The sequence below is a fragment of the Oncorhynchus kisutch genome, linkage group LG4 (assembly GCF_002021735.2).
Source record: "Oncorhynchus kisutch isolate 150728-3 linkage group LG4, Okis_V2, whole genome shotgun sequence".
NCBI classification, from domain to species: Eukaryota; Metazoa; Chordata; class Actinopteri; order Salmoniformes; family Salmonidae; genus Oncorhynchus; species Oncorhynchus kisutch.
The window spans coordinates 35,192,046-35,210,103 of record NC_034177.2 but is presented as its reverse complement, the minus strand read 5'-3'; the positions used below and the strand labels follow the sequence as shown (position 1 = coordinate 35,210,103).

General features: G+C 49.1%; 1 protein-coding gene across 2 annotated transcripts in view; it reads right to left on the bottom strand.

The window, feature by feature from the left end:
• Positions 1–407: 407 nt before the first annotated feature.
• Positions 408–18,058, bottom strand: part of LOC109888873 (genetic suppressor element 1) — a 49,237-nt gene continuing 31,586 nt past the window's right edge. For both annotated transcript variants that reach the window (XM_020480038.2, XM_031822882.1), the window contains exons 3-15: positions 14,796–14,998; positions 11,770–11,942; positions 11,418–11,612; positions 8,230–8,391; positions 7,300–7,613; positions 6,801–7,077; positions 5,981–6,594; positions 5,727–5,839; positions 5,361–5,643; positions 4,994–5,107; positions 4,293–4,904; positions 3,949–4,052; positions 408–3,678 (exon numbers count right to left, since the gene is read on the bottom strand). In XM_020480038.2, the coding sequence (XP_020335627.2) occupies positions 3,367–3,678; positions 3,949–4,052; positions 4,293–4,904; positions 4,994–5,107; positions 5,361–5,643; positions 5,727–5,839; positions 5,981–6,594; positions 6,801–7,077; positions 7,300–7,613; positions 8,230–8,391; positions 11,418–11,612; positions 11,770–11,942; positions 14,796–14,998 (3,476 nt within the window). In that variant the 3' untranslated portion in view covers positions 408–3,366. The remainder of the gene's footprint in view (positions 3,679–3,948; positions 4,053–4,292; positions 4,905–4,993; positions 5,108–5,360; positions 5,644–5,726; positions 5,840–5,980; positions 6,595–6,800; positions 7,078–7,299; positions 7,614–8,229; positions 8,392–11,417; positions 11,613–11,769; positions 11,943–14,795; positions 14,999–18,058) is intronic.

The following is an 18,058-nucleotide window of genomic DNA, read 5'->3' as shown; positions in this document are numbered from 1 at the left end:
CACTTAGACCCCCACAACAACAGTTCCCCAGTCCCCAATGTGGCACCCTCTCGCACCTCTCCAAAAACTATGTATGCGTGTGTGTCTTTCGGAGAAGTAACATTTTGGTTGGAACTTGTGGGCAATTGACCAATAAAGTGTTATACCAGGTCTGGCCAGCAGAGGGCATAAACTACATGTAAATACTTGAAGCTTTTCTACCTTCTATGGTTCAATGTCCTTTACTCTCTTTGGTCAGACATATTCTCAGATATTAGAGTCTACATAGTACACAGTGGTTTCCTTTCCTTGTCTCCTCTCATCTGTACTGATCTAAAAAATAATAATACAATAAACCCCCCCAGTTCAGAGTGGATGGACAGGAGATGTAGCCTAGCTGAGGAGTAAAACGTTGTCCACGATGACTCCAATTTAAACATTTTTATTGATCAAAAGGATTACTTATACAGGTAAATCCCATTGACATTGATCTACACAAGTTCTAAATTATACAAACATTTTATTTGCATTTCCATAAATATATATTACATTATAGGCCTACAAGCAAAAGATTAACTAGAGCAGGTAGAAACATGATTTCACAGAATGTGTCTTTGTTTTGTTTTTCATTTGTTGTGGGGGAAGGGCAGATAGTGGTTATGTACTGTAGGTAGGCTAGGTTAGGCGTGAGGTAGAGCGGGCAGACTTTGGGGTTAGACTGGGTATCTGCAATGGAAAGGGCTGAGTTCCTCTAAAGTCAATAGGATGTAGAGAGATGATCCGTCATTACTAAAATGTGCAGTAGGTCTCTGTGGTAAACCTGTGTCAGCATGGGGACCATCTGTTTACAATTAGCTGGGTGACTTTTATTTGTCATTTCTGTCCTGTGGCAGAAGATGGCTCAATGACAGACAGGTTATGAGGTGATTGTGGCTGGGACTCAAGTTTAAAAGAAGATAAAATAGCTATCATTATCGAAATATTACCCTTCGTGTCCCCCGCCTCCAGCGCACAGCCATCTGCCCGCTCATTAGGCGGGATTAGTCTAGATTGACGAGGGCGGCAACAATACATAAAACCTCACATAATTCTGCCACAAAACAATGACAATTTCTCTCAACCAGTGGCATATGGGATATTTAGGTGATCGCTGATTCCGCCCTGTGATAAACCGTGCCCACTTTGTCAAAGGTAGGGGCGAACAATATTTAGCTTCCTCATTCCCAGCGTGCCTCCCCAGGGTGCTGTTGGAGACTCATCGCTGCGGCGCTCCACCAACGTTCCTCCAAAAAAAGAATCTAACATAAATCATGTAGCAGATATAGGATATGGTAGACAGGGTATGTAGCCATTTCTGTAGGCCAAAGAATGGAGATAAAACGTAAGACAATGTAATGAGATGGACACTTTTTACATCATGCAGGTTTCTCCGATCAAATTGCCTAACTAACCTAAATGGTGCTAAATCAAATAAAATATGTGCTGTAATTTCAACAAACAACATATCCTAAAAACAGGACAGGTCAAAGTAAAATGGACAAAATGGAATGGACAATCACAGCTGTTGCCCAGGAGTTTCACCCCTTTGTCGTGATCAATGGTTTAAAGTTTGTATCTGTACAAGCTGATCATAGTGAAAAAGAAAATCATTCTGCTTTCCCCGCTGTGTAAACACATTGCAAACAGGCTCACGATAACTCCTGATAAAGTTGAGTAGCTGATGTACAGAATTTAAATAGCCAAATTGATTAGTCACAGGTATCAGAACTAATTAAACCAATGCATCGGCCTGTTTTTACAAACGGTGGGCCTACCACATGAATGGGCATTTATAAAATTCCATTGTGGCTGACATGGTAGGCTACACCCCAATAAGCACGAGCCAACGTCTTTTGGATGTCTTTTTTTCATTTTAAAGGGTAGGTTTACCACATAGATGGACATTCATAAAATTCAATTTCAGGCTACACCTCAGTATGCAATGACCGACGGCGACGCCTTTTGGACATCTTTTTTTGGTGCAGTCTGGACCAGCCTTGATTGCCACAGACATTGGTTTTTGGCCCGGTCCAGACCAAATCTGAACAAATCATAGACGTCTATGTTTGGTTCAGATTTGATTTCAACGTCCACAGACATACATTTATGGACCAGCCTTGATTTGAGCCAGACATAGACGTCTATAAATGACCTCTTTTCAATTTTAATTTAAAACCAAAAATGTACCTGAATTCAACGTCCGGAAAATACATATTTTTCAACGTCCGGAAAATACATATTTTTCAACGTCCAGAAAACACGCCTTTTCAACATCCTGGAAAATATGTATTTTAAACATACGAAAAATACATTTTCACATTTTATTCAGAACCTACATTTACCCTAACTTCAACGTCTAGAAAATACTTATTTTCAATGTCATTTTGCTTACGGGGAGTATTCTAGTTTTGCAGGGGGCAGCATTTTTTGGTTTCACCTAGGGCGGCAGAACGGAAAGGACCAGCTCCAGGGTACTTCTTTCTCACCTCCCCAAACTGTTTAAAGTGGGATCAGATTGACATGGCATTGTCCAATGAGGTTGTAGAGTAAGCCCAAGCACGTGCATGTCTTTGTGCACAGCTGCAGGGGCTCGAGAGCAATTACGCGATGACATGGTACACAACTTTTATGGAGCGCCTTTAACATACAGCGCTTCTAAAATGTTTACTTCTCTATAAATATTTCATACTGGCCAGCAACAGCACAAAATTATCCCAAGCATCTTGTTTTTACCCAAAATGTTTATTCTAAAGCAGGCTTTTAAATAACAATAATTAAAACATACAACATTCTGGCTTAATAGGTAGGCAATTTACATTATCAATGGCATAATTATTAAAAACATAAGAGACTTTTAAATCCGATAAAAATGTATTTAACCTGATTTAAAAATATATTTTTCAAAACCTCCAGTTATTTCCTTATAGAAACACTGTCTTAAATATTCTGCACCTGTGTTTTTGCTCTTCCATGAACCCAAGTGAAAAAAGCTCCAGAATAATAAAAGCTCTACAACACAGTTTTTAGTTCTAGGTAGTTTCAACAGTACTGTCACTAGTATGATCACTAGTAGCTCTTCAAGTGCATCTTGGCTGATTCAAGTCCTTTCAGTTCAGTGGTTGGTTGGCTGGCTATTGGTTGCTTCCAAACCCTTCCAGACCATAGAGGGAGAAAGGGAGGACATATGACTGCTCATTGTATTCATCCCAAAGTCTACGATTGGTTAAAGTGTGTCCCAATATTGTGCCATACCCTTATGTAGCTATGTCCTCTAGCTTTTAGACTACCAGTCTTTCACCAGTGGTGAGTCTGACCACATGACAAAGTCTAGGAGAGTGGCATGTGAGGTTACAGGGCCTGTCCTCCTTTTCTCCCTCCTCCCTTTCTATCATCCTGTCTTCCTTCCCAGTCCAGAGCTCTCTTCCCCCTCTGCCTCTGACTGGGAACCAATTCAGTTTCCTCTCTCACTCCATCAGTCATCGGTCGTCGGTCTGTCTGTCGGTCTGCAGCGGGGCAGGGGGTCACCGGGGAGGGGCGACCTTTGGCCTGCCCCTTGCCCCAGTGCACGTTGGGAATGGTCAGACACTTCCTGAAGTGCTCCAGCTGAGCCTGCAGCCTCTCTCTCTCATCTCTCACCCTCTGTCTCTGACTCACCAGCTCCTAGAGAGAGAAAGAGAGGGATGGGAGCAAGAGAGAGATAAAGATCGAGAGCGTCACTAAAAGTGAGAGTGGGGGTGAACAAGCACATCAGTGTAGACAGAAACAGACAGACTGTCAGTCAGAGTGCTGATCAAGCTTTACTTTCCACTTTTAGATCATAATAAATAAGATTGTATGGACAGATCCTATATCAGCACTCCTACTCTGAGACACTGTGTATATGTGGACTTCGAGGAGACTTTGTGCATCTATGGGCCTTGAGGTTCTTACCGCCATGCTGTGTGAGAGTTGTTCAGCTGTCAGACTGAGAGTGTAGTTCTGAGTCTCCAGCCTCCGGCACTGACTGTGAAGAACCTGTCTCTCCATACACCGCTCTGAGAGAGAGAGAGAGGGTAAGAGAGATATAGAGAGCGCGACAGGAGGGCAAAGGGAGACATGGGGTCATAGAGGCAGAGAGAAGAAGACCGATAGAGAGAGCGGCATAGAGGGTGAGAAAGTGAGTGTGTGGGGGGGACAGCAAGTGAGACAAAAACATAAAAAACAAACATATTTGTAGATGAAACAGGTCTATTTTTATTTGACTCATCCCAAATAAAGCCCAAAGGTAAACGCACCATCCACATACTCCTGATACGCCTCAAAGACTGACTCTATGCCCCTCCACTTCCTAGGGGCTTCTCCCTCCTCCTCCTCCTCCTCCTCCTCATCCTCTTCCTCTGACAGCTCATCACGTACACCAAGGTGTACATGGTGGGCTGGAGAGGGGTAAGGGTGATGCCCGTTGGTGGGGTGTAGGGATGTGTTGAGGAGGACTGGTCTCTTCAGTGGGGGGATGTTGTAGGGCACTGAGGGCTCAGACTTTATACTGGACTCTGGAATGCAGGTGGAGCCACTCAGTGTCTTGTGGTTAGACTGCAACACAGACTGGTGGAAGTCCTTCGGGATGAATCTTTCCCAGGTTATGTTCTGCCTGTTCTGCACAGCCAGGGGCACCTTCTGTTGAGGATGATGGCCAGGGTGGCCTCCTCCATTCTGGAGGCACTGGAGCCTCTTAGCTGGGTGACCTCCACCCAGTCCTTTCCAGTTTGGGTCGGGGGCCAGGGGAGGCGGTTGGCTGGGTGGAGGGGTGGATGGTTTTAGTGGGTCTGTATGGAGGTTGTTGGGGTGGTGGGGGTAGGAGGGCGAGAGGCTTGGGGAGTCTTGGTAGTGGAGTCCGTTTGATTCGCCTGATAACATAAACATAAACGCAGTATAAGGATCTCATGGGTGTTACCCTTTGTGTGTGTGTGTGTGTGTGTGTGTGTGTTTGTCTTACCAGTTGGGGAAACAGGGGGGCTTCTACAGAGGGGTAATGGGTTGTATCTGATGGTGTCCAACGTCACACTCTTCAGCTTTATAGCCTTCAACAACCCCTCCATTTTCTCCTTATCTAGTGAGAGAGGGGGTGTGTGGGGGATGGGACGGACGGACGGACGGGGGAGGGTGAGAATGAGACTGATTTAGACCTGGAACACCAATTAATTATCAGGTAGAAAAGAAAACCAGCGGTACTCTTGACCTCTTCGAGCAAGATTTGAATACCCCTGGGTTAATAGCATTACAGTACACTAGAGTGTAGTGGTTAGGGGTTGGAGAATAAGAGCTAGGGTGTAGTGCATAGGGGTTGGTGTAGTGTATGTTACCTCTCCTCTGCTGGTTGGTCACATGGGACAGGCTGAACATGTTGAGGAAGTGTTTCTTGTCCTCCAGGTGAGGGGAGCAATTCATCTCCTCTGGGGTGAGAGTGGTGCAGAGGGTGGGAGCGGGTGCCGCAGGATGCGGAGAGGTCTTTCTCTTGCCTCTTCCTGCTTGAGGGGAGATGCTGCGCTCTCTCAACATCCTCCTCCTCTTCCTCCTCTTCTGATGAAGCAGCTGGTCACGATGGGCCAGCGTGGTCAGGCCACAGACACGCAGGAAACACACCTTCTACAAAAAATAGATTACAGAGAATGGACAATCACACAACATTATAGTAAGGACGTGGCGGTTCTTAAGTGTGTGGCAGTTACCTCTGAGGATGTGTCCAGTTTTAACGGGGGCTGCTCTGCTACCCTTCTGAGGTGGGCCCTCACTTCCTCCTCATCACTGTCATCATACCACTCATCTAGATCATAGTCATACCCTGGGGGAGAGAGAGATTGAGAGATGGAGAGAGAGTGAGGGAGAGAGCACCGACAATATTTATGTTAAAGACCACACCAGATCTCGTCTCATACACCCCTCTCCTCACCTCCCTCTCTCTGCCCGTCCCCTCTCTTCTTACCTCCTTCCCTGGCCTCTCTCCTCCTGCTCTCCTCTAGGTCCAGCTTGCTGACCAGCCTGCGGTACTGCTGGAGGATCTCATCGTACACCACTGGGTTCTGAGGCTCCTGGCCTGGCCGTTCAGACCTCTGGAGGTCCATGGAGGGAGATGGGGAGCTGGCGTGGTGCTGGACCCCTAGGTTGGAGCTGGGGCTGGGGGAGGAGACGGACAGCGAACCACTCTGGTGGAGGTGGTTATGGTGGTGGAGACTGTGAGTGGATCTTTCAAGCTCAGCCCAGCCCCAGAGGCCAGGCTCCTGCAGAATGGGTCCCCTGACAGACGAGAGCCTCTCTGGGTCCTTCCCCCTCTTCCTGCACCCATCCTCCCCCCTCTCCCAGCTGGGGGACCGCTCGATTCTGGTCAGATCAGGAGGGGAGCGAGATGGAGGAACAGGGGAGTCGAACCTGAAACGGGGGTCTGGGGGGGTCTCAGTGAGGGAGGCAGGGTTCCAGAGGGTGGTGGAAGGGGCAGGGGGGTGGGGGAGGAGGTGAGGTTTGGGTGAGATGAGTGGAGGCGGAGCTCCTCGGTGAGGTTGAGATTCTCTGTTGCCTGTGTCACGTTGGCTGGCGTTGGATCTGTGAAGACAACAAACACAATGTAGTCACAAACACACACTGGGTTTTATCCAAGTTGACCTTGATGATGCAGCCAATTTAAAAGTAGATGTCAGCAGAGTAGAGAGAGTACTGACTCGGGGGATACTGTAGTGTTATCAAACAAACACACACACACAGGTCAACCCCACCTTTCTCAACTGCTTGTTCCTTGATTAAACACTGACCTGTAGCTGTCTCTCCTAGGCTCCACCTCTTCCCCAGGTGGCCACACCTCCCTCTCCTGTCCCTGCCTGCGTTGACGAGCCAATCTGCGCTCGTCCCCATTGGCCTGTTGGAGCATCATGGCAGAGAGCAGTGTTCCATGGAGCCCCCCGGAAGAGGCTGAGGCAGTGTGTCTGTTCCCCATCTGAGAGGGCACCAGGCTGGGCATGAGGTGAGGGGCTGACTGGAGGCCTGGCTGTAGAGGTTTAGGTACTGGGAGGGCAGGGAGGGTGGGCTTATCTGGGGAAAATAGATGAGTTATTACAATGAATGCTTCATTTTATTTTAGGAACACACTTTGAAATACATTATGGATGTTATAATGCATGATATTGATGGCAATCAGGCTCTACTTAAAAGATAAATCTCTGGTCCATAATTAACGGGAAATCAACCAATCAATGTGTGTGTATTGCGTCTATACTGTGTGTGTGTGCATGTATCTGTGTGTGTACACCGTACCCAGTCTGTTAGGTGTCAGCCTCTCCCCAGGTCTGACCCTGTCCTCCGGCAGAGCCGTGAGAGCCTTCAGCCCAGCAAGGTACTGGCTCTTCACCGCTCTCACCATCTGTCTCTCCCTCTCTCTCTCCCTCTGCCTATCCTTCTGTCTTTCCATCTCTGTCTCCCTCTCCCGTTCAAGCTCTCGCTCCCTCTGTTTCTCTCGTTCATGCTCTCGCTCCCTCTCTCTCTCCCGTTCATGCTCTCGCTCCCTCTCTCTCTCCCGTTCATGCTCTCGCTCCCTCTCTCGTTGGCGAAGCTCTTCCTCCATCTGTATTCTGTGGGGGAGGTCAAAAAATACACACACACACACACACACACACACACACACACACACACACACACACACACACACACACCAAGGACACAGGGGAGAGAGAGGGTGAGAGATGCAACACCCACCATGGGGCAGATTAACCACACACTGTTTAACACACACACCTATGCACACACACGCCCAAGCAGGCACTTGCACACACACACACACACACACACACACACACACACACACACACACACACACACACACACACACACACACACACACACACACACACACACACACACACACACACACACCATATTAGACATAAACAGCATGAGTGAGCAAGAGCAGATGAACAATTAATAGGTAACCACAGGATGAACACACACACACTGATGTGTGTATTGGTGTGTGTTCGTGATGTGTCTATGGTAGCATGGTGGGGTGTGTTCTAAAAATATAACAGTCAGCAACCTGTGCCTTTCCTGCAGAGAGATGTGTGTGTTTGTGTGCATGTACAAACTGTGTGTGTTTGTGTGCATGTATGAGTGTAACACCTTTCAGCCAGTGTAATGTGTGGGAAGGTGCAGGTGTGTGTGTGTGTCTTATACGTTTGTGTGTTACTGTACCTCTCAGCCAATGCACTGTGTGTGTGGCTGAACTCCCCAGGGTAGCGTGCCCCAGGCAGTTGCATGTGGAGGGCAGAGGGGTGGAGGTGAGGGAAGGCCCCCCCTGCTGGTACAGAGTAGAACTGAGACCGTAGTGCAGAAAGACACAAAGACTCCTCCATCCTGGAACACACAGGGACAAGTGGAAAAGAAGGAGGGAGAAAACGAAAACAGTAAGGCACACTTTGGGGTTCAGTCACATTTATACAGCTCATCCTGGAAACACAAACACACAGGCTGCTGCAAACCCCTGTCTCCCTGTGTCCCTGTCTGTCTTTTCATCTTTCTGTCTGCCTGTCTCTGGGTCTCTGTCTCCATATCTGCAAAAAATGACTCTGATAATTGCAGAGCCAGACTGAGGTAGGCAGGGTGGTCTGTAGACTGACTGTGTCGGTGGTGGAGGTAGGCAGGGTGGTATATAGACTGACCTGTGGAGGTTGTGGAGGGAAACAGGGTGGTCTATAGACTGACCTGTGTAGATGGTGGAGGTAGGCAGGGTAGTTATAGACTGACTTGTGTAGGTGGTGTTGGTAAGGTGGTCTATAGACTGGCCTGCATATGTGGTTGAGGTAGGTAGGGTGGTCTATAGACTGACTTGTGTAGATGGTGCAGGGTGGTCTATAGATTGACTTGTGTAGGTGGTGTAGGCAGGGTGGTCTATAGATTGACCTGTGTAGGTGGTTGAGGTAGGCAGGATGATCTATAGACTGTCCTGTGTAGGTGTCAGGGTAGTCTTTAGACTGACATCTGTATGTGGAAGAGGTAGGTATTGTGGTCTATAAACTGATCTGTGGAGGTGGTGGAGGTAGGCACGATGGTATAGACTGACCTGTGTATGTGGTGGAGAAAGGCAGGGTCGTCTATAGACTGACCTGTGTAGGTGGTGGAGGTAGGCATGGTGGTCTATAGACTGACCTGTGTAGATGATGTACACAGGGTGGTCTATAGACTGTCCTGTGTAGGTGGTAGAGGTAGGCATGGTGGTCTATAGACTGACCTGTGTTGGTGGTTGAGGTAGGCATGGTGGTCTATAGACTGACCTGTGTTGGTGGTTGAGGTAGGCATGGTGGCCTATAGACTGACCTGTGTAGGTGGTAGAAGTAGGCATGGTGGTCTATAAACCTACCTTTGTATGTGGTGGAGGTAGGCAGGGTGATCTATAGACTGACTAGTGTAGGTGGTGGAGGTAGGCATAGTGGTCTATAGACTGACCTGTGTAGGTGGTGTAGGCAGGATGGTCTATAGACTGACCTGCTGAGGTAGGCAGGGTAGTCTATAGACTGACCAATGTAGGTGGTGGAGTTGGGCAGGGTGGTATATAGACTGACTTGTGGAGGTAGGCATGGTAGTCTATAGAGTGAACTGTGTAGGTGGTATAGGTAGGGTTGTCTATTACTGGCCTGTGTTGGTGGTGGAGGTAGGCATGGTGGCCTATAGACTGACCTATGTAGGTGATGGAATTGATATGCTGGTCTATAGACTGACTTAGTAGGTGTTGGAGGTAGCCAGGATGGTATAGACTGAGCTGTGTATGTGGTGGAGGTCGGCAGGCCTTAGTTGGTGGTTGAGGTAGGCAGGATGGTTTATAAACTTACCTGTGTAGGTGGTGGATGTAGGTATGCTAGTCTATAGACTGTCCTGTTCAGGTGGTAGAGGTAGGCAGGGTTGTCTATAGACTGACCTGTGTAGGTGGTGTAGGCAGGATGGTCTATAGACTGACCTGTGTTGTTGGTGGAGGTAGGCATGTTGGTCTATAGACTGACCCGCTGCAGTAGGCAGGGTGTAGGTGGTGGAGGTAGGCAGGGTGATCTATACACTGACCCGTGTAGGTGGTGGAGGTAGGCATGCTGGTCTATAGACTGACCTGTGTTGGTGGTTGAGGTAGGCAGGATAGTCTATAGACTGACATGTGTAGATGATGTAGGCAGGGTGGTCTATAGACTGAACTGTGTAGTTGGTGTATGCAGAGCGGTCTACAGACTGACCTATGTATGTGGTGGAGGCAGGCAGGGTAGTCTATAGACATGTGTAGGTGTTGGAGGTAGCCAGGATGGTATAGACTGACCTGTGTAGCTGGTGGAGGTAGGCAGGCTGGTCTATAGACTGACATGTGTTGGTGGTCTACAGACAGAACTGTGTAGTTGGTGTATGCAGGGCAGTCTATAGACTGACCTGTGTAGTTGGTGGAGGTACACAGCGTGGTCTATAGACTGACCTGTGTAGGTGGTGGAGGTAGGTAGGGTTGTCTATAGACTGGCCTGTGTAGGTGGTATAGGCAGGGTTGTCTCTAGACTGACCTGTGTAAGTGGTGGAGGTAGGCAGGGTGATCTATAGACTGAGTAATGTAGGTGGTGGAGGTAGGCAGGGTGGTCTACAGAATAACCTGTGTAGGTGCTGGAGGTAGACAGGATGTTATAGACTGACCTGTGTATGTGGTAGAGGTTGGCAGTGTCATCTATAGACTGATATGTGTTGGTGGTTGAGGTAGGCAGGGTTGTCTATACATGGACCTCTGTATGTGGTGGATGTAGGTATGCTAGTCTATAGACTGTCCTGTTCAGTGGTGGAGTTAGCCAGGATGGCATAGACTTACCTGTGTAGCTGGTGGTGGTAGACAGGGTGGTCTTTAGACTGACCTGTGTAGGTGGTGGGGATAGGTTGGGTGGTCTATAAACTGACCTGTGGAGGTGGTGGAGGTAGGCAGGGTGGTCTATAGACTGACCTGTGTAGGTGGTGGAGGTAGGCACGGTGGTCTATAGACCGACCTGTGTAGGTGGTGGGGATAGGTAGGGTGGTCTATACACTGACCTGTGTAGGTGGAGGTAGGCAGGGTGGTCTATAGACTGATCTGTGTAGGTGGTGGGGATAGGTTGGGTGGTCTATAGACTGACCTGTGTAGGTGGTGGAGGTAGGCAGGGTGGTCTATAGACTGACCTGTGTAGGTGGTAGAAGTAGGCAGGGTGGTCTATAGACTGACCTGTGTAGGTGGTGGAGGTAGGCAGGGTGGTCTATAGACTGACCTGTGTAGGTGGTAGAAGTAGGCAGGGTGGTCTATAGACTGACCTGTGTAGGTGGTAGAAGTAGGCAGGGTGGTCTATAGACTGACCTGTGTAGGTGGTAGAAGTAGGCAGAGTGGTCTATAGACTGACCTGTGTAGGTGGTGGAGGTAGGCAGGGTGGTAGTAGGCAGCAGCAGCAGTAACATGGGCAGCAGTGGTGGGGTCGAGCCCCAGGGGCAGCGAGCGCAGGCGGAGGTCATCTGAGGTGGCGAAGGGGCGTAGTCCTCTTAGGTACTCCTCTTGGACCGCCCCTGAGTGAACTGCAGGTTGTACAAGACCAGGTAGACTACAGGAGGGGGAGGAGTTGGGGATCAGATTGCAAATTGGAGTTAAAGGAGGTGTATGCGTTTTAAGGTTTAAGCAAGTATAGAGACGTGTGTGTGTGTGTGTGTGTGTGTGTGTGTGTGTGTGTGTGTAGGCATCCAGGTGATAGAGTGGCTCACCTGAGGCCCTGTAGTCGCCGGTCCTGCATGACAGAGCTGGGGGTGAGGGTGAAGGGGTAGGATGGGTGAGCCAGGATGTGAGGAGAGAGGACAGGATGAGCCCCTTTCTCCTGAGGAAGGCTGGGCTCAGACCCCACAGGCTCCCTACTCACCCCCAGAACACCCAACTCAGCCTGACAGAGAGAGAGGGAGAGACAGCAGGAGAGAGAGACAGAAAGACAATCTTTGTTTGGCAAAAAAGTTCCTACCCACAACATGTGGAACTTCCATTTATGGACATTTTTCAAGTCAGGATTTGTCCCTTAATGTTGATCTATCCATAGCATCCTAACGCTGTCACATTCTAGCTAATCCAACCACCCACTCTGTTTTCAGCAAGCATCGCTGACTCACATGCCAGTAATGCTCTCATCGTTACTCTGGCACCCCTGTCATATCTGTTCGCCATTCACACACACACACACACACACACACACACACACACACACACACACACACACACACACACACCTTCTTCTTGGTCAAGGTTAGAGACTCACACGTTAATAGCTCTAAGAGCCTTGAGGCAGGGAGGGAGAGCGAGAGGAGAAAGGATGGAGAGTAGGGTAGAGGAAGAAGAGTAGGGTAGAGGAAGGAGAGTAGGGTAGAGGAAGGAGAGAAGAGGGGGGAAAGGGAGGGGAGATGACCTCTCAGCTGCGAACTAAAAGCCCACCCGGGTGGAGAAGTGCTTCTGATATGTCAGAGGAAGTCTAGATCAGGGCAGGAGGGGACATCCTAAAACTCATCCTCCCTATACTACACCCTTCATCTTTCTCTGCTGTCTACCTCTCTCCATAAACATAAACATTCACTCATTCACTCATTCACTCACATGAGTAACCTTGCTGAGGACTTGTATTAGCTCCCAGTGCTAATGCCTAGTGTTGGATAATAAAGTCTAGGTTCACTCCAACAACCAGGGTTTCTGGCTGCAGCAGTGAAATCTTTGTGCTTTGAATATCTTTGACTATCTCTCTCAGGGAAATCAGATTCACACCAGGCTTTCCAATAATGATCAAACACACTCCAGTCTCTTTCTGGTCTCTCTTTGGTCTTTGGTCTCTGATCTCTGATCTCTCTCTCTGATCTCTCTCCCTAGTCATTATCGCCTCTCTCTGGTCTCCATCCACCGTTGTAAAGAGGAGGATCAAGGGACAAAGCATGCTTGTGTCTGCGTGTGTATATATGTATGTGAGCGTGTGCACGTGTGTGTGTTGGGGTTATCCGGTGCAGAAAAAATTGCAGCAGCTCCCAGAACACACCTTGACCCCTGGCCTTACAGACACAGGACATGCTGTCCTTATTGGTTGAACTGGATGTACTCTGACTGAATGTGAAGCACCTGCTACATCAATGTACCGGAAGTCAAAACATCACATCCTTTCAATCTTTAACTTCCTTCATACTCCCTTTTATTTATCCCCTCTCCCCCTTTCTTTTTCAGTCAGTCAGTCAGTCAGTCAGTCAGTCAGTCAGTCAGTCAGTCAGTCAGTCAGTCAGTCAGTCAGTCAGTCAGTCAGTCAGTCAGTCAGTCAGTCAGTCAGTCAGTCAAGTCAGTCAGTCAGTCAGTCAGTCAGTCAGTCAGTTCAGTCAGTCAGTCAGTCAGTCAGTCAGTCAGTCAGTCAGTCAGTCAGTCAGTCAGTCAGTCAGCAGTCAGTCAGTCAGTCAGTCAGTCAGTCAGTCAGTCAGTCAGTCAGTCAGTCAGTCAGTCAGTCAGTCAGTCAGTCAGTCAGTCAGTCAGTCAGTCAGTCAGTCAGTCAGTCAGTCAGTCAGTCAGTCAGTCAGTCAGTCAGTCAGTCAGTCAGTCAGTCAGTCAGTCAGTCAGTCGTCAGTCAGTCAGTCAGTCAGTCAGTCAGTCAGTCAGTCAGTCAGTCAGTCAGTCAGTCAGTCAGTCAGTCAGTCAGTCAGTCAGTCAGTCAGTCAGTCAGTCAGTCAGTCAGTCAGTCAGTCAGTCAGTCAGTCAGTCAGTCAGTCAGTCAGTCCAGTCAGTCAGTCAGTCAGTCAGTCAGTCAGTCAGTCAGTCAGTCAGTCAGTCAGTCAGTCAGTCAGTCAGTCAGTCAGTCAGTCTGTCTGTCTGTCTGTCTGTCTGTCTGTCCCACTTCCCGTCTGTCTGTCCCACTTCCCGTCTGTCTGTCCCACTTCCCGTCTGTCTGTCTGTCTCTCTCTCTCTCTCTCTCTGTACCTCTTTCTCTCTCTGTACCTCTCTCTCTGAACCCCTCCCCCCCACTCTTTCTCTCTCTCTCCCCCACTCTCTCTCCATCTCCCTCCCCCCACTCGCTCTCTTTCTCTCTCCCCCACTCTGTCCATTTCTCTGCCTCTTTAACCCTCACTCTCCTTGCTCTCTCTTTCTCTCTTCCGCTGACCCCTCTCTGAATAGGAGCCCCAGGGTAGGAAGCCGAGCCAGACAGACTGCTCTTTGTGAGGGGGAGAAAGGCTGCTCAGGGGGCTAACCCCTGGATTGTTTAGGGGGCTTGGTTCCTCACTCCAGCTTAAATACAAACACACATACACAGAGGGGTCTTGGGACAAAAGCAAATGTACACAAAGCTCCCTCAAACTACACACACACACACAATCCGGAAATATAACAATTGGAGACAGCGTCTACAGCTACTGCTTTTTCTCTCCAGTATGGGCCCACTGGGTGACTCCCTCTTTACCCTCTCTCTCAGAGAGAAGCAGAGATGGGGACAGAAATAGAGTTGAGAGGGACGGGTGATTCTGACACATTGACTTGGATAAACGTTGGGACTATTTCTTTAATGGTGGAAGTGGTAGCAGGTGGGGTGGGGGAAAGACAGAAAAAGACAGAAGATAAGAGGGAGAAAAAATGAGAAAGCGAGAGAAAGATGACTCCATGGCTCATTGACCCCCTGTATAACCTTGTCAGGAAAAGAAGGGAGAGGGGGTAGATAAAGAGATAAAGACAGAGTAAAGTGGAGGAGTGAAGAGAAGAGTTCTAAGGTTCTGTGTGTGTTTCTTTTTACCTGGCGCCCTTCTCCTCTCCAGAGAATGCTGCCGCTCTTGGTGGGAGTGGGGGCGATAGTGACTACAGAAGGGGTGGAGGGAAGGCCGTGTTCCCGAATTGGGGTCTGGAGTGGTCCTGACAACCCCCTCTTAGGAGTGTTGACTGGAGAACTGAGACTGGTGGCTGGAGAGGAGACTGGAGACTCACTATTGGGAGAAGAACCTAGGGGGGAGAGAGAGAGAGGGGGGGATTTCACAACAAAGAGGCCATCAGAAAGCCATTACTATAAAAGTTAGATGTCTCACTAATCAACACACACACACAAGCATGCACACGCACGCACGTAAACACACAAAATCAGCTAATGGGGCTCATCCGCAGAGAGAGAAAGAGAGAGGAAGAGAGAGGAAGAGAGAGAAAGAGAGAGAAAGAGAGAGAAAGAGAGAGGAAGAGGGAGAGAGATGCCAGAAAAACAAAATGGAAGAGATGAGTGAAAGAGAAAGGGATAGTATAAAGGAGATAGTATAAGGGATAGGCAGGGAGAGAACGAGAGAGTGAGTGGGAGTGAGAGAGAAGGAAAGAGAGGGTGAGAGAGTCAGTGGGAGTGAGAAAGAAGGAAAGAGAGGGTGAGAGAGTGAGAGAGAGTGAAAGAGAGGGTGAGATAGTGAGAGAGAAGGAAAGAGAGGGTGAGATAGTGAGAGAGAAGGATAGAGAGTGAGAGAGTGAGTGGGAGGGAGAGAGAAGGAAAGAGGGTGAGAGAGTGAGTGGGAGGGAGAGAGAAGGAAAGAGAGAGTGAGAGTGTGAGAGATAAGGAAAGACAGGGTGAGATAGTGAGAGAGAAGGAAAGTGAGGGTGAGATAGTGAGTGGGAGGGAGAGAGAGGGAAAGAGAGGGTGAGATAGTGAGTGGGAGGGAGAGGGAAGGAAAGAGAGGGTGAGATAGTGAGTGGGAGTGAGAGAGAAGGAAAGAGAGGATGAGATAGTGAGTGGGGGTGAGAGAGAAGGAACGAGAGGGTGAGAGAGAGTGGGAGTGAGAGAGAAGGAAAAAGAGGGTGAGAGTGAGAGAGAAGGAAAAAGAGGGTGAGTTAGTGAGAGAGAAGGAAAGAGAGGGTGAGATAGTGAGTGGGAGGGAGAGAGAAGGAAAGAGAGGGTGAGATAGTGAGAGAGAAGAAAAGAGAGGGTGAGATAGTGAGAGAGAAGGAAAGAGAGGGTGAGAGAGTGAGTGGGAGTGAGAGAGAAGGAAAGAGGGGGTGAGATAGTGAGAGAGAAGGAAAGAGAGGGTGAGATAGTGAGTGTGAGTGAGAGAGAAGGAAATAGAGGGTGAGATAGTGAGTGGGAGTGAGAGAGAAGGAAATAGAGGGTGAGATAGTGAGTGGGAGTGAGAGAGAAGGAAAGAGAGGGTGAGAGAGTGAGTGGGAGGGAGAGAGAAGGAAAGAGAGGGTGAGAGAGTGAGTGGGAGGGAGAGAGAAGGAAAGAGAGGGTGAGATAGTGAGTGGGAGTGAGCGAGAAGGAAAGAGAGGGTGGGAGAGAGTGGAGTGAGAGAGAAGGAAAGAGAGGGTGAGAGTGAGTGGGAGGGAGAGAGAAGGAAAGAGAGGGTGAGAGTGAGTGGGAGGGAGAGAGAAGGAAAGAGAGGGTGAGAGTGAGTGGGAGGGAGAGAGAGAGAGAAAGAGAGGGTGAGAGAGAGTGGGAGTGAGAGAGAAGGATAGAGAGGGTGAGAGAGTCAGTGGGAGTGAGAGAGAAGGAAAGAGAGGGTGAGAGAGTCAATGGGAGTGAGAGATAAGGAAAGAGAGGGTGAGAGAGTCAGTGGAAGTGAGAGAGAAGGAAAGAGAGGGTGAGAGAGTGAAAGAGAAGGAAAGAGAGGGTGAGAGAGTGAGTGGGAGGGAGAGAGAAGGAAAGAGAGGGTGAGATAGTGAGTGGGAGTGAGCGAGAAGGAAAGAGAGGGTGGGAGAGAGTGGGAGTGAGAGAGAAGGAAAGAGAGGGTGAGAGTGAGTGGGAGGGAGAGAGAAGGAAAGAGAGGGTGAGAGTGAGTGGGAGGGAGAGAGAAGAAAGAGAGGGTGAGAGTGAGTGGGAGGGAGAGAGAGAGAGAAAGAGAGGGTGAGAGAGAGTGGGAGTGAGAGAGAAGGATAGAGAGGGTGAGAGAGTCAGTGGGAGTGAGAGAGAAGGAAAGAGAGGGTGAGAGAGTCAATGGGAGTGAGAGATAAGGAAAGAGAGGGTGAGAGAGTCAGTGGAAGTGAGAGAGAAGGAAAGAGAGGGTGAGAGAGTGAAAGAGAGGGTGAGATAGTGAGAGAGAAGGAAAGAGAGAGTGAGAGAGTGAGTGGGAGGGAGAGAGAAGGAAAGAGAGGGTGAGAGAGTGAGTGGGAGGGAGAGAGAAGGAAAGAGAGGGTGAGAGATTGAGTGGGAGGGAGAGAGAAGGAAAGAGAGGGTGAGAGATTGAGTGGGAGGGAGAGAGTAGGAAAGAGTTGGTGAGATAGTGAGAGAGAAGGAAAGAGAGGGTGAGATAGTGAGTGTGAGTGAGAGAGAGGGAAATAGAGGGTGAGATAGTGAGTAGGAGTGAGAGAGAAGGAAAGAGAGGGTGAGTGAGTGGGAGGGAGAGAGAAGGAAAGAGAAGGTGAGAGAGTGAGTGGGAGGGAGAGAGAAGGAAAGAGAGGGTGAGATAGTGAGTGGGAGGGAGAGAGAAGGAAAGAGAGGGTGAGAGAGTGAGTGTGATTGAGGGAAGGAAAGAGAGGGTGTGATAGTGTGAGAGAAGGAAAGTGAGGGTGAGATAGTGAGTGGGAGTGAGAGAGAAGGAAAGTGAGGGTGAGAGAGTGAGTGGGAGTGAGAGAGTAGGAAAGAGGGTGAGATAGTGAGAGAGAGGAAAGAGAGGGTGAGAGAGTGAGTGGGAGTGAGAGAGACAGAAGGAAAGAGGGCAAGAGAGTGAGTTGGAGTGAGAGAGAGAAAGAGAGTGAGAGAGTGAGTGGGAGTGAGAGAGAGGGAACGAGAGGGTGAGAGAGTGGGAGTGAGAGAGAAGGAAAGAGAGGGTGAGAGTGAGTGGGAGTGAGAGAGACAGAAGGAAAGAGAGGGCAAGAGAGTGAGTTGGAGTGAGAGAGAGAAAGACAGTGAGAGTGAGTGGGAGTGAGAGAGAGGGAACGAGAGGGTGAGAGAGTGGGAGTGAGAGAGAAGGAAAGAGAGGGTAAGAGTGAGTGGGAGTGAGAGAGAGAAGGAAAGAGAGGGCAAGAGAGTGAGTTGGAGTGAGAGAGAGAAAGAGTGTGAGAGAGTGAGAGAGAAGGAAAGAGAGTGTGAGAGTG